Raw genomic sequence first — 14,813 nt, 5'->3', positions numbered from 1 at the left:
AAAAAAAAAAAAAAAAAAAATTTTTTTTTTTTTTTTTTTTTTTAAAGGGGGCCCCCTATTGGGTGGGGCCCCTGGGCTTGAGCCCAGTCAAGGCCAATGGTAAGTCCGGCCCTGGTCGTGTGTATTCTTCCTTGGACATTGGCATGCTTTGTGTATTTCTTCCAGATCTGTGCAGTAATCCAGTGTGAGACTTTTCCTTCATTAACCAGTTCCCGACCCCCGCATGTATATGTACGTCCACAATATGGCACGTACAGGCACATGGGCGTACACGTACGTCCTCGCCTATTAGCGGGTGGGGGGTCCGATCGGGACCCCCCCCCGCTACATGCGGAGGTCGGGTCCGCTCGGGGAGCGATCCGGGACCACGGCGCGGCTATTGGTTTATAGCCGCTCCGTCGCGATCGCTCCCCGGAGCTGAAGAACGGGGAGAGCCGTGTGTAAACACGGCTTCCCCGTCCTTCACTGTGGCGGCGCATCGATCGCGTCATTCCCTTTATAGGGAAGACACGATCGATGACGTCATTCCTACAGCCACACCCCCAAACAGTTGTAAACACATACTAGGTGCACCCTAACTCCTACAGCGCCACCTGTGGTTAACTCCCAAACTGCAACTGTCATTTTCACAATAAAGAATGCAATTTAAATGCATTTTTTGCTGTGAAAATGACAATGGTCCCAAAAATGTGTCAAAATTGTCCGAAGTGTCCGCCATAATGTCGCAGTCACGAAAAAAATTGCTGATCGCCGCCATTAGTAGTAAAAAAAAAATAAAAAAAAAAAATGCAATAAAACTATCCCCTATTTTGTAAACACTATAAATTGTGCGCAAACCAATCGATAAACGCTTATTGCGATTTTTTTTACTAAAAATAGGTAGAAGAATACGTATCGGCCTAAAAAAATGTTTTTATATATGTTTTTGGGGGATATTTATTACAGCAAAAAGTAAAAAATATTGCTTTTTTTTCAAAATTGTCGCTCTATTTTTGTTTATAGCGCAAAAACTAAAAACCGCAGATGTGATCAAATACCACCAAAAGAAAGCTCTATTTGTGGGGAAAAAAGGACGCCAATTTTGTTTGGGAGCCACGTCGCACGACCGCGCAATTGTCTGTTAAAGCGACGCAGTCCCGAACTGTAAAAACACCTTGGGTCTTTAGGCTGCATATTGGTCCGGGGCTTAAGTGGTTAAAGACCGCTCACTGCTGCTCTCTGTCCTTGTGCAGAGTGACTGGTCTTGTCTCCGCCCCCTCCTGTAGTTTTCTGCAGGCAGACTGTAATAGGCGGAGCCTGCTGGGCCCCTCCCACAGCTCTGCTCTCTACTTTGAGAAGGTAATTCTTGGGTTTGCAAATGAATGTACTGAGCACAACGTAGATTTATATCCTCTGTGGGTATTGAGGAATATATTTATATAAGGGTTTTTGTGCCTGGCGTTCAGCTTTAAACCTCACAATAAACCACTTTTAGATTTGGCTGCCATAAAGTTATGTTGTATATGTGTCTGTTGCACTTTTTTGGAGCCCTGCAGATAATTTGCAGTTGGAAGGGGAAGCTGAGGACAGGCTTAGAATTCTGCGAAGGAAGGTGGGGGTTAGGGTGTCCGCCTCCTTTCAGTTTTAATTGAGACAAGCCGCCCGCTGAGAGGGACACAAAGGACCGCCGTCAGATAAGAAACGGAGGAGAACAAGGCCCGGGCCAGCTCAGCTATTGTGATGAAATGGTAAGGGAGATGTGAGGGGGAAGCGGATCCGCCCCGTATTCCACATTCCGCGCTGCACTTTCCACAATGGAACGCCATGCACTGCCGACACTATTATTTAAGCACTTAATAAGAAAGGCTCGGAGCCGGAAAGGCTCCCCCCAGCCGATATAGGAGGAATTAGAAAGTCTAAGAAGGAACTGATATTGTTATTGTACCAGACTGCCATCCTGTCTTCTGATCCGGTTAAAAAGAATAATCCTCTAATGGGGGACTGGAGAGTCCTCACTGGAATCTGCTGGAAAAAAAAAAAGAATTAAATGGGAGATAACTTCTTCAAACCACAAACCTTGCTCCTTATCCCATCACCGGGCCCAGTACTGATATGGCGACGGAGTTCAAGCAGTTATTGGCAGCCTAAAACAGCTGCTTACATACTTTTTAGGTCGATTCAGGTAGGGGCGCGCTAATTTGCGGCGGCGTAGCCTAGCGTGTTTACACTACGCCGCCTTAAGTAAGAGAGGCAAGTACATGATTCTCAAAGCACTTACCTCCTTACTTAGGGCGGCGTAGTGTAAACGCGGCGGGTGTAAGGGCGCCTAATTCAAATTGGTTGGAGGGGGGCGTGTTTAATGGCAATGAGGCTTGACCTCACGTTTTTTAAGTTTTTTGGCTACTGCGCCGGGGCGCCTACATTTCCCAGTGCGCATTGCGGCTAAGTACGCCGTACGGGCCTATTGATTTCGACGTGGACGTAAACGTTGTAAATCCCGATTCGCGGACGACTTACGCAAACGACGTGAAAATTTAGAATTTCGCGTTCGTGAATCGGCGTATCCCCTCATTTACATATTCTACGCCGACCGCAATGGAAGCGCCACCTAGCGGCCATCCAAAATATTGCAATCTAAGATAGGACGGCGCAAGCCGTCGTATCTTAGATATGTTTAAGCGTATCTCTGTTTGAGCATACACTTAAACATAGGTCAGCTTAGATTCTGAGTTAGGTCGGCTTAACTACTTGCCGATCAGCCGCCGCAGTTAGACGGCGGCAGGTCGGCTCCCCTGCACGAGAGCCCGTAGCTCTACGTCGCCTCGTTAAGCGGCCACTAGGGGCACGTGCGCGCCCTTGTCTTTTTACTCCTCACCTGGTTGCCGCCACACACGCTTGACACCATCTGAATCAAATACGTTTATAGTGGCCTCATCAGACCACAGGACATGGTTCCAGTAATCAATGTCCTTAGTCTTTTTTTTATAAATAAACTTTATTAAAAAATGTTCTTTTACATATAACATTTAACATGCCTTGACACTTAAAAGGCAGCTCGATACTACCTTCCTTTACTACATGGTGGTTTCCGGTCCTCCCACCAATAAAAAAAAGAAAGTGGGGGGGGGGGGGGGGGGAGAACGCAGGAAAACATTTGTAATCCACGGGCCAGATTCTTGTACAGCCGTGTAAAATTGTGTGGGTGTAACGTATCTGATTTACGTTACGTCTCCGCAACTTACACGGGCAAGTGCTGTATTCTCAAAGCACTTGCTCCGTAAGTTGCGGCGGCATAGCGTTAATCGGCCGGCGTAAGCCCGCCTAATTCAAATTTGGATCAGGGGGGCGTTTTTTATGTAAAACTACTGTGACCCGACGCGATGCGCCCTCCGTGGAATTTCCCAGTGTGCATTGCTCCAAAGTACGCCGCAAGGACGTCATTGGTTTCGACGTGAACGTAAATGACGTCCAGCCCCATTCACGGACGACTTACGCAAACGACGTAACTTTTTCAAATTCTGACGCGGGAACGACGGCCATACTTAACATTGGTACGCCACACTTATGCCTCATATAGCTGGGAAAAGCCTAATGTAAACGTCGTAACTTTACTGCGTCGGCAGCGCGTACGTTCGGGAATTTGCGTATCTAGCTAATGTGCATACTCGACGTGGAATTCGACGGAAGCGCCACCTAGCGGTCAGAAAAAATTTGCAGTTACGATCCGACGGCGTAAGAGACTTACGCCTCTCGGATCTAATGGATATCTATGCGTAACTGATTCTATGAATCAGGCGCATAGATACGACGGGTCGGATTAGGACTTACGACGGCGTACATGGCGCTGCGCCGTCGTAAGTCCTTTCTGAATCTGGGCCATTGTCTTTAGTCTGCTTGTCTTCACCAAACTGTTTACAGGCTTTTTGTGCATCATCATTAGAAGAGGCTTCCTTCTGGGACAACAGCCATGCAGACCAATTTGATGCAGTGTTTGACATATGGTCTGAGCACTGACAGGCTGGCCCCCCTCCCAATCAACACCTGCAGCAATGCTGGCAGCACTCATACGTCTATTTCCCAAAGAAAACCTCTGGATATGACGCTGAGCATGTGCACTTAACTTCTTTGGTCTGCCATGGCGAGACCTGTTCTGAGTGGAACCTAAAATTTGGACATTTTCACTTAGGGGTGTACTCACTTTTGTTGCAAGTGGTTTAGACATTAATGGCTGTGTGTTGAGTTATTTTGAGGGGACAGCAAATTGACACTGTTATACAATCTGTACACTCCCTACACAACATTGTAGCAAAGTGTCATTTCTTCAGTGTTGTCACATGAAACGTTTTCCATGGTCGGTCAGTGGTTCTTAGTCACCTGGATGCTTTACTTTGCTGTTATGGATTTCCCATGATTGGTCAGCGGTTCTTAGTCAACTGGACACTTTTTAGTTTGCTGTTATGGGTTTTCCATGATCCTGCCATCGCTCACCCTTTTTGGAAACAAATTCTGTGGTGCTATGTATCTGCGGTGCCCCAAACGTTCAGAATATTGGCCTCATTTTTCCCCAAACTAAAGTTCCATCTATTAATCTAAATTCAATTTCTTTGCATCCCCCCAGCTATTCCCCAATTGTTCATAATAAACTACAACGCGGTGTAGAATGCGATTAATAATTCAGACTCGGCCGCTTAGCACACCGCACCAAGGATTTCAGTCTCCGTTCTGAGTTGTGCCATAATGGTGATTTACCTCTCGGAATTTAATAAGCTCCTAGCCGGCTTCTAAAAACGTTTTTGCTGTTTCACAGCGAGCAGCTGACTCCTGAGCGATATGTATTTGTGCCGCAATTTATGAAGTCCCACCTGGCATCAAAAAACCCCTAGGGTAAAGAGCTCACCATGCCAAGCTCTGCCATCCATGGGCTGTTTAAAGCCTTACTGAACTTGCTGTTTAAATGAGTTAAATAGATTCCAGGTGCATTAAAACAAAATGCGTACAAAGCCTAACAGTTTTTTTAGAAAGAAGCCGCAAACTGAGTAAAAAAGCCTGCCCCCTGTTTGTATGCTGCAGAGAATGACTCTTGTAGCTGGATTCAGGTAGGGTTATGCCGGCATATCAGTAGATACGCCGTCGTAACTCTAAATCTACGCCGTCGTAAATTTAAGCGTATTCTGTAAACCAGATACGCTTAAATTAGGCTAAGATACGAGCGGCGTAAGTCTCCTACGCCGTCGTATCTTAGGGTGTATATTTACGCTGGCCGCTAGGTGGCGCTTCCGTTGAGTTCGGCGTAGAATATGCAAATGACGAGATACACTGATTCACGAACGTACGTGCGCCCGTCACAGTAAAGATACGCCGTTTCCGTAAGAGGTACGCCGGCGTAAAGATAAAGCTGCCCCCTAGGTGGCCTAGCCAATGTTAAGTATGGCCGTCGTTCCCGCGTCAAAATTTGAACATTTTACGTCGTTTGCGTAAGTCGTCCGTGAATGGGGCTGGATGTAATTTACGTTCACGTCGAAACCAATACGTCCTTGCGGCGTACTTTGGAGCAATGCACACTGGGATATGTACACGGACGGCGCATGCGCCGTTCGTTAAAATTGTCAATCACGTTGGGTCACCACCCATTTACATAAAACACGCCCCCCTCATCCTCATTTGAATTAGGCACGCTTACGCCGGCCCCATTTACGCTACGCCGCCGTAACTTAGGAGGCAGGTGCTTTGTGAATACAGCACTTGCCTCTCTGACTTACGGCAGCGTAGCTTATATGCGATACGCTACGCCTCCTGAAAGATGCGGCAATCTACCTGAATCCAGCTAATGATCTCTCTCTCTCTAGAAACAGTGGTCTCTCTGCAGGGATCTGATATTCTCCCCCTCCCCTCCAGAGTCATTGCTAGAGATTTGCAATGAGCAGGGAGCACGATCTGCTGATTTTTGAGCAATGTGTCTGACTCAGCAGGGGGAAAGGCAGACTTCTTCAGGGAGACCAATGCTTCCACACAGAAAGCGAGGGTCCTTTTTTTGCAACACGGATTTTTGGCAAACTGTATTGCAGCTCCTCACCTGCTTTAGCTCTGCAGGTACAGAGTGAGGCTATTCCAGTGCACTTGTTGAAATCTTTCAAAGTGGGAAACTCTTTTTATAATCAGATGGACAGTTCAGGTGATCTAATGAGTGCAACCTTTAGGCTGGGTTCACACTACTACACTACTTTCATCCTACTTTGCTCTGTGTTCAATGTTTCCCTATGAGAGCGTCTTGTAGCGTCCTACACAAGTCGGTCCGACTTTGAAAATGCTCCCTGTACTACTTTTGGTCCTACATTGATCCTACTTCAGGCCCATTGAATATCATTGAAGTCGGACCAAAGTAGTATCCTGTTCATGAAAGTAGGATGGATGTAGGACCAATGTAGGACCAATGTAGCAGAGCAAAGTAGGATGAAAGTAGTGTAGTAGTGTGAACCCAGCCTTAGCCTGTCCCAGTAAACAGCTTGGTATGCTCCCAACTGCAATGTTCCGGGCAAATGGCTTATGTGTTCTACTCTTGCACTAATAACATCCCATTGGAAGATCCCCAAGTGCAGTAATCCTAAGGCCCCTTTCACACTGACAGACCAATCGGGTCTGCCTGTCAGTTTTTCAGGTGGAACAAATGGGACCATCTATTGCTCTTTATGGAGCGGGGGATGTCAATAGACATGTGTCTGTTGTCACCCGCCGACATCTGATCTGATCTTGTCTGTCTGGTCGGACACTCTAGTCTAGTTTTCCTACCAGATTTGAACCCTTTGGCCACCTACCCCACATAATGGCCCGGATTCACAAAGCACTTGCGCGGACGTATCTCCAGATACGCCGCGTAAGTGCAAATATGCGCCGTCGTATCTGTGCGCCGGAGCCACATACTAAGATACGCCTAAAAATAGGCTTCATCTCAGCGACGTAACTTGCCTACGCCGGCGTAGAGTGGGCGCATATTTATGCTGGACGCATTTGGCGCTCCCATTGATTTTCCATTCAAATATGCAAATGAGGGAGATACAGCGATTCACGAGCGTAAGTCGTAAAGTTATGCCCCATAAAGAAGGTGTAACTCAGCAGCATCCATGCAAAGGGCTGCACCAGGGAACACAAGCCGGCGTATTTTACGTAGTTTACGTTGGACGTGAATATGGCTGAGCGTAGGTTACGTTCACACCGTAGGCAGTGATCCGACGTATCTTAGGGAGTAGTTCCGACGTGATTCTGAGCATGTGCACTGGGATACGTCCACGGGACGGCGCATGCGCCGTTCATTATGCGTATCTGTCTGGTGCTCGGCCCATCATTTGCATGGGGTCACGCCTCATTTGCATGGCTCACACCCACTTCCACCTACGCTGGCTTACGCCTAGGAAACCCAGCGCAGTTTTGGGAGCACTGGCTTTGTGAATTCAGTGCTTGCCTCTCTGCACTGCGTAGGCATAGCGTACAGGAGATACGCTACGACGGCATAAATGTGCGCCGCTGTCTGTGAATCCGGGCCATACTCTCTTCCTGCTGTATTCTCTGCAATATGTGGGCAGAGCTCTGAACTAAAGTACAGATTTCTAAGTAACAGAGCCCCCATAGATGTACATGTGAGTTTGTGTGTTCAGCATAGGAGTGTTGTGTGAAAGCTTGCTGCACAGTCCCTTTTGAAGGATGTACGACTCTATTAGAAGTAATAATAATCTCCAATAAGACATTTGTGTTTTATTGATTGTTTCTTTGTATCTTGCGGGTGTCATTGTGTAAGCCATTATTCACATAAATTCCCTGCCTGCTGATAGCCAGATGTTTAGTCCTGTCTCCCCGGAGCCCCACACCGCAATCCATTGCAGGTAATATCTGGGCAATATACAGAGTTTATCCGTCCTTCTCCCACCTGTAGACTGGCATAGGTCTAAATACCACCAGCTGCCCAACCTATAGACTGGCATTATCCTCAATGCCCCAGGGGAAGGCTGCAAACCGATGAATATCCATTGAATGACTCCTTACAGCTTCTGCCTCTTCCCCTGGCATGAGAGACAAAGCATTGAAAACTTAGGGGGAACTAAGTGATTGTAGAGAACAGGAGGTATGAGGGTCCTATTCATTACAGCTTTCATGTCATAGAGAACAGGAGGTATGAGGGTCCTATTCATTACAGCTTTCATGTCATAGAGAACAGGAGGTATGAGGGTCCTATTCATTACAGCTTTCATGTCATAGAGAACAGGAGGTATGAGGGTCCTATTCATTACAGCTTTCATGTCATAGGGAACAGGAGGTATGAGGGTCCTATTCATTACAGCTTTCATGTCATAGGGAACAGGAGGTATGAGGGTCCTATTCATTACAGCTTTCATGTCATAGGGGACAGGCGGTATGAGGGTCCTATTCATTACAGCTTTTATGTCATAGGGAACAGGAGGTATGAGGGTCCTATTCATTACAGCTTTCATGTCATAGGGAACAGGAGGTATGAGGGTCCTATTCATTACAGCTTTCATGTCATAGGGAACAGGAGGTATGAGGGTCCTATTCATTACAGCTTTCATGTCATAGGGAACAGGAGGTATGAGGGTCCTATTCATTACAGCTTTCATGTCATAGGGAACAGGAGGTATGAGGGTCCTATTCATTACAGCTTTCATGTCATAGGGAACAGGCGGTATGAGGGTCCTATTCATTACAGCTTTCATGTCATAGAGAACAGGAGGTATGAGGGTCCTATTCATTACAGCTTTCATGTCATAGGGAACAGGCGGTATGAGGGTCCTATTCATTACAGCTTTCATGTCATAGGGAACAGGAGGTATGATGGGTCCTATTCATTACAGCTTTCATGTCATAGAGAACAGGCGGTATGATGGGTCCTGATCGGTACAGTTTTCAATATATAGACAAAAGAAGGCCAGAGGTTCCTGCTTGTTAAAAATTACATCTCATGGGGAATTCTGGCCAAGGGTTATACTAATAGTTGCCATTGTTCATATACAGCAATTGTAGGGCACAGTCTAAAGCCGCGTACACACGACCGTTTTTCATGATGAGAAAAATGCCATTTTTTAAATTGGTCAATACAAACGATCGTGTGTAGGCTCAAGAGCATTTTTCGCAACAAGAATTTAGAACATGCTCGTCGTTTTTCACATTGTGAAAAACGATCGTGTGTAGGCTTTAACGACGTGAAAAAAACATGCATGCTGAGAAGCAAGTTATGAGACGGGAGCGCTCGTTCTGGTAAAACTAGCGTTTGTAATGGAGATAGCACATTCGTCACGCTGTAACAGACTGAAAAGCACAAAGACTGAAAAGCGCGAATCGGCTCTCACCAAACTTTTACTAACACGCGGTAACACAAAATCAGCAAAAGCCACCCAAAGGGTGGTGCTATTCGAATGGAACTTCGCCTTTATAGTGCCGTCGTCGCGATTTGCTCGAGCATTTTTTTTCCCCAATCGTGTGTATGCAACGCAGGCTTGAGAGAAATCACGTCGAGAAAAACGTTGTTTTTTTTTCCATGATATTAAAAACGGTTGTGTGTACGCGGCATAACAGTAAACCGGAGGTATGATGGGTCCTGCTTTTTATTTACATTTCATGGGGAACAAGAGGTATGGGAGTCCTGATCAATAGAGCCTACATCTAATATGGAAGAAGAGGTATGAGGCTTCTGGTCATTACAGCTTATATCAGGCCTCGACAAATCCCGGTCGCCATGGCGACTAGAAATAGCCTCCTGGCGACTTGGCTTGGAAGGTGGGCAAAAAAATAATAATTTTATTTTTATTATTTTTTTGTTAAGTCCCCAGCTCTTCCTTGTGTTAGCTGGCGCCATCTGGAGGTGGCCGTTGGTATTACAAGTTAAGCATTACAAGTTAAACAGCAATTCTAATGTAATTTTTCACTATTTTCACTGCCATCTTCTTCCCTCTAATTAGAACCCCCAAACATTATATATATTTTTTATCCTAACACCCTAGAGAATAAAATGGCGATCGTTGCAATACTTTCTGTCACGCCGTATTTGCGCAGCAGTCTTACAAGCGCACTTTTTTGGGAAAAAAAACAGTAAAGTTATTCCCATTTTTTTTAATATTATGAAAGATAATGTTACGCCGAGTAAATTCATACCCAACATGTCATGCTTCAAAATTGCGTCCGCTCGTGGAATGCCGACAAACTTTTACCCTTTAAAATCTTCATAGGCGACGTTTAAAAAAATCTACAGGTTGCATGTTTTGAGTTACAAAGGAGGTCTAGGGCTAGAATTATTGCTCTCACTCTACCAATCACGGCGATACCTCACGTGTGGTTTGAACACCGTTTACATATGCGGGTGCTGTTCACGTATGTGTTCGCTTCTGCGCGCAAGCTCGTCGGGACGGGGTGCGTTTTCTGGCTCCTAACTTTTTTAGCTGGCTCCTAGATTCCAAGCAAATTTGTCAAACCTTGGCTTATATCTAATAGGGGACAGCAGGTAGAAGGATCCTGATCATTACAGCTTACATCTAATATGGAAGAAGCATGAGGCTTCTGATCATTACAGCTTACATCTAATAGAGAACAGGCAATATGAGGGTCCTGCTTGTTATCACTTACATTTCATAGGGAACAGGAGGTATGAGAGTCCTGATCATTACAGCTTACATATAATATGGAAGAAGAGGTAGGAGGCTTCTGGCCATTACAGCTAATATCTAATAGGGAACAGCAGATAGAAGGATCGTGGTCATTACAGCTTACATCTAATATGGAAGAAGAGGTATGAGGCTTCTGGTCATTACAGCTTATATCTAATAAGGAACAGCAAGTAGAAGGATCTTGATCATTACAGCTTACATCTAACATGGAAGAAGAGGTATGAGGCTTCTGGTCTTGAGACTTCTGGTCATTACAGCTTACATCTAAGGCCTCATTCACACGGACGGACCGTTCAGGTCCGCCTGTCAGTTTTGATGGCGGACCTGAACGGCCGCTCCATGCAGTCCTATGGAGCGTCGGATGTCAGCGGAGACATGTCTGCTGACATCCGACCCGATCCGCCAAAATCAGACGTATGGCGATACGTCCATATCCATCCATGGCGGATCGGATCGGGTGAGATCTGATGAAAACGGACATGCTGTCCGTTTTCATCAGATCGCTCCATAGGAACCAGCGGCGCTGCACAAGCCCCTCCAGTGAGCAGAGAAGAGCTTGTCATCTGCCAGCTCAGCGGAGATCTGCGGACTGATCTCCCGCTGAGCTGGCGGGAGCAGGCGGACTTCGTAGCGGCGGAGTCCGCCTCGTGTGAATGAGGCCTTACAGGGACCAGCAGGTAGAAGGTTTCTGATCATTATAGCTTACAACTAATAGAGAACAGGCGATGTGAGGGTTCTGCTTGTTATCACTTACATTTCATAGGGAACAGGAGGTATGAGAGTCCTGATCAATACAGCTTACATCTAATATGGAAGCAGGGGTATGAGGCTTCTGGTCATTACAGCTTATATCTAATAGAGAACAGGCAATATGAGGGTCCGGCTTGTTACAGCTTACATCTAATGGGGAACAGCAGGTAGGAGGATCCTGATCATTACAGTTTACATCTAATAGTGAAAGGTTGGTATGGGGGTCCCTGATTATTATAGCCTACAGTCTAATGGGAAACAGGAGGTATGAGGGGTCCTGCTTGTTACTGATTACATCTCATAGGGAACTGAAGGCAGGAGGGTCCTGATCATTATAGTTTACATTAAATAAATAACAGAACATTTGAGGGTCCTGCTTTTTACAACTTACATCTCATGGAAAATGCAGTTTACAGCTAAAAGAGAAAATAAGCTATGAGGGTTGTGGTCATTACAGCCTACATCTAATAGTAAACAGGAGGTTTGATGGTCCTAATCATTTCAGCTTCCATCTTACAGTCTAATAGTGAACATGAGGCATATTGTGTCCTGCTTGTCATCACTTACATAAGGAACAGAAGTTATGAGGGTCCTGCTTATTATAGCTTATGTCTGATAGGAAACAGAAGTTATAAAGGTTTCTGATCATTGCAGCTGAGGGAACAGAAGATTTCAGAGCCCTGGTTGCATCATCCCACTCAGACTATGGGCCAGATCCACATACATATAGAACGGCGCAGCGTATCAGAGATACACGTACCTTACCTGGCGCATTTTCAAATCCTCAGAGATTTCGCGCCGTAAGTTACGGCGTCGTAGTGTATTTCTGGCGGCGGATTTGAAATTGGGCGGGTTGGGGGCGGGTTTCATTTAAATGAAGCGCGTCCCCGCGCTGAATGAACTGCGCATGCGTCGTCCCGAAATTTCCCGCCGTGCATTGCGCTAAATGACGTCGCTAGGACGTCATTTTTTTTAAATTAGACGTGAGTTACGTCCATCCCTATTCACGGACGACTTGCGCCAAAAAAAATAAAAAATCAAATTTCGACACGGGAACGACGGCCATACTTAACATGGCAATTCTATGTATACGCCGCAAAATACCAGCTTTAACTATACGCCGGAAAAAGCCGACTACAGACGACGTTAGAAAATGCGACGGCCGCGCGTACGTTCGTGGATCGTCGTAAATCGCTAATTTGCATACCCGACACGGAAAACGACACCCAGCGGACGCCGAAGTATTGCATCTTAGATCCGAAGGCGTACGAAGACGTACACCTGTCGGATCTAACCCAGAAGCCGTCGTATCTTGTTTTGAGGATTCAAAACAAAGATACGACGCAGGAATTTTGAAATTACGTGGCGTATCAATAGATACGCCGGCGTAATTTCTTTGTGGATCTGGCCTTATATGTTCATGGTGAGAGGCAGGGCTTTTTTTCTCAGACAATAGGTGCAGGAACTCCCCCTTTCCGAATTGCCCCTTTTCTCCGCCCCCTACCCACCTCCCAGTACCGCCCCTTTTAGACAATAGACAATATAGAACCAAGTATAATTTTGTGGTGCTAAGTAATTTATATGGAATTTGGTAATGATATCAAGAAAAGCAGTAAAATAGATCCCCTGCAGCCAGCAACAATAGATCCCCCCAACAACAATGGCCCACCCACAACATAATTTACCCGCCAGCAAAAATAGACTCACGGCAGCATCAACAGATCTCCGTACAGCTAGCATTAATAGACTCTCTGGCTGCCATCAACAATAGACCCCTCCCCCAACAGTAGATCTCTTTCAGCAACAACTGACCCCCTCCAGCAACATAAGACCCCCTACAAACAATAGGCCCCCCACCAGCAACAATAGACCCCCCTGCAATAGATCCACAGCAGTGAGCATCAATAACCTGCAGCACACCCCAGCATCCCTTGCTATTACATACAGTCAGTTCGGAAGGTGCCAGAACTGCGTTCCCCCACGTTCCCGCTGAAAAAAAGCCCTGGTGAGAGGATAGACTGCCGGGCATTTTCTTGTAGAACAATACATTTTGGTTTGGCTGTCAAAGTTGGATAATCAGATTTTCATCATCAACTGTTCCAAAAAAAAAAACGTTCCAATTCTCGGAGTGTCTGTAGTACTCTAGGTGTCTAGCGGGCTCCAGGTTTGCCATCTTTTTATAAATCTTTGTCATAACATGAGCTCTGTATTTGGAAAGTATTTGTGCTCTGTGTCTTATGCCTGTCTTCTCCTCCGCAGCCTGCGAGTGTAACGGACATGCCAGTATCTGTGAAATGCAAACTGGAAAATGCCACTGCACCACCAAGGGGATTAAAGGAGACCACTGCCAGCTGTGAGTACTGTGCCGGGGGTGAACTCGGGGTGTCTGGGAGGTAGTGAGGGGAATTTATGATTTGTGTTTTCTTTTTCCATTTGAATTATGTTTGTCATCTGACCTCACTGTATACACTTCAATGCCATCATCTTGCACCCTCTTTCTCTCCAGGCCATTTTCCAGTGCTGTGCTAATTTGATAACTACTTGGTCTAGAAACACTGTACCCAAATTCATTTTATTTCCACTTTTTTAAACATAGTTTCTCTTGGGTAGTTCACATATATGAGAATTGGATGCATTTTAAACTGCATCCAATTCGCATGTGGGATGTGACTGGCTCTCAAGTTTCCAAAAAGGTCCTGTGCGTTTTTGGGTCAGGCAAATTCAGGGCGAAATTTGCCCCTGAATCGCACCTGAACTGGTGAACAGAAACACACCGGACCCCAGACTGCAAACCCCAGTCACACATATTTGAACCCAGCCTAAAGGCTAAAAAGTAAAAAATAAAATAAAAAATGTTCTGAATGCCCAATGCATTTCTTCAGGCCCTAAAATGCCAAAACATACAAAGACCCCTAAAATGACCTATTTTTGTGTGTGGTGGGAGGCATGGTGAGTTTTTTTGGAGATCAATTTTTTCACAACTTTTTTGCAGAATGAGAAAACATGCTGGTGTTGGGATGGTTGAGGAGGCTCTGCAAAACTCTGTATAACTGTTTTTGGCCACTGAGGGTGGACTGTCCACAGGGTCGGCTGCTGCCACCGAGTACAGTGGGTGCATGGCTATTTAAGGGTGCGAAGGGCATTCATGGCTGCAGAGCTTTCCCTCTGTTTCTGTCATTGGCCCAGATTCAAGAAGCAATTGCGCCTGTGTAACCATAGGTTACGCAGCGCAATTGCTTACTTGCTCCGGCGTTACGAATGCTACTGATTCAGGAACATCGTAACGCCGACTGCAGCCTAAAATCTGCGTGGCATAAGGCTCTTATGCCACGCTGATTTTAGGCTGTATTCTTGCGTTGACCACTAGGGGGCGCTCCCATTGTGATCAGCGTATAGTATGCAAATTGCATACTAACACCG

General features: G+C 45.9%; 1 protein-coding gene across 1 annotated transcript in view; it reads left to right on the top strand.

Moving 5' to 3' along the window:
* Nucleotides 1-14,813, top strand: part of ATRNL1 (attractin like 1) — an 859,416-nt gene that overhangs the window by 410,340 nt on the left and 434,263 nt on the right. Inside the window, exon 20 of the mRNA XM_040361535.1 lies at nt 13,653-13,746. Coding sequence (XP_040217469.1) covers nt 13,653-13,746 — 94 coding nt within the window. The remainder of the gene's footprint in view (nt 1-13,652; nt 13,747-14,813) is intronic.

The sequence above is a fragment of the Rana temporaria genome, chromosome 8 (genome assembly GCF_905171775.1).
Source record: "Rana temporaria chromosome 8, aRanTem1.1, whole genome shotgun sequence".
NCBI classification, from domain to species: Eukaryota; Metazoa; Chordata; class Amphibia; order Anura; family Ranidae; genus Rana; species Rana temporaria.
This window is presented reverse-complemented; position numbering and strand designations above follow the sequence as displayed.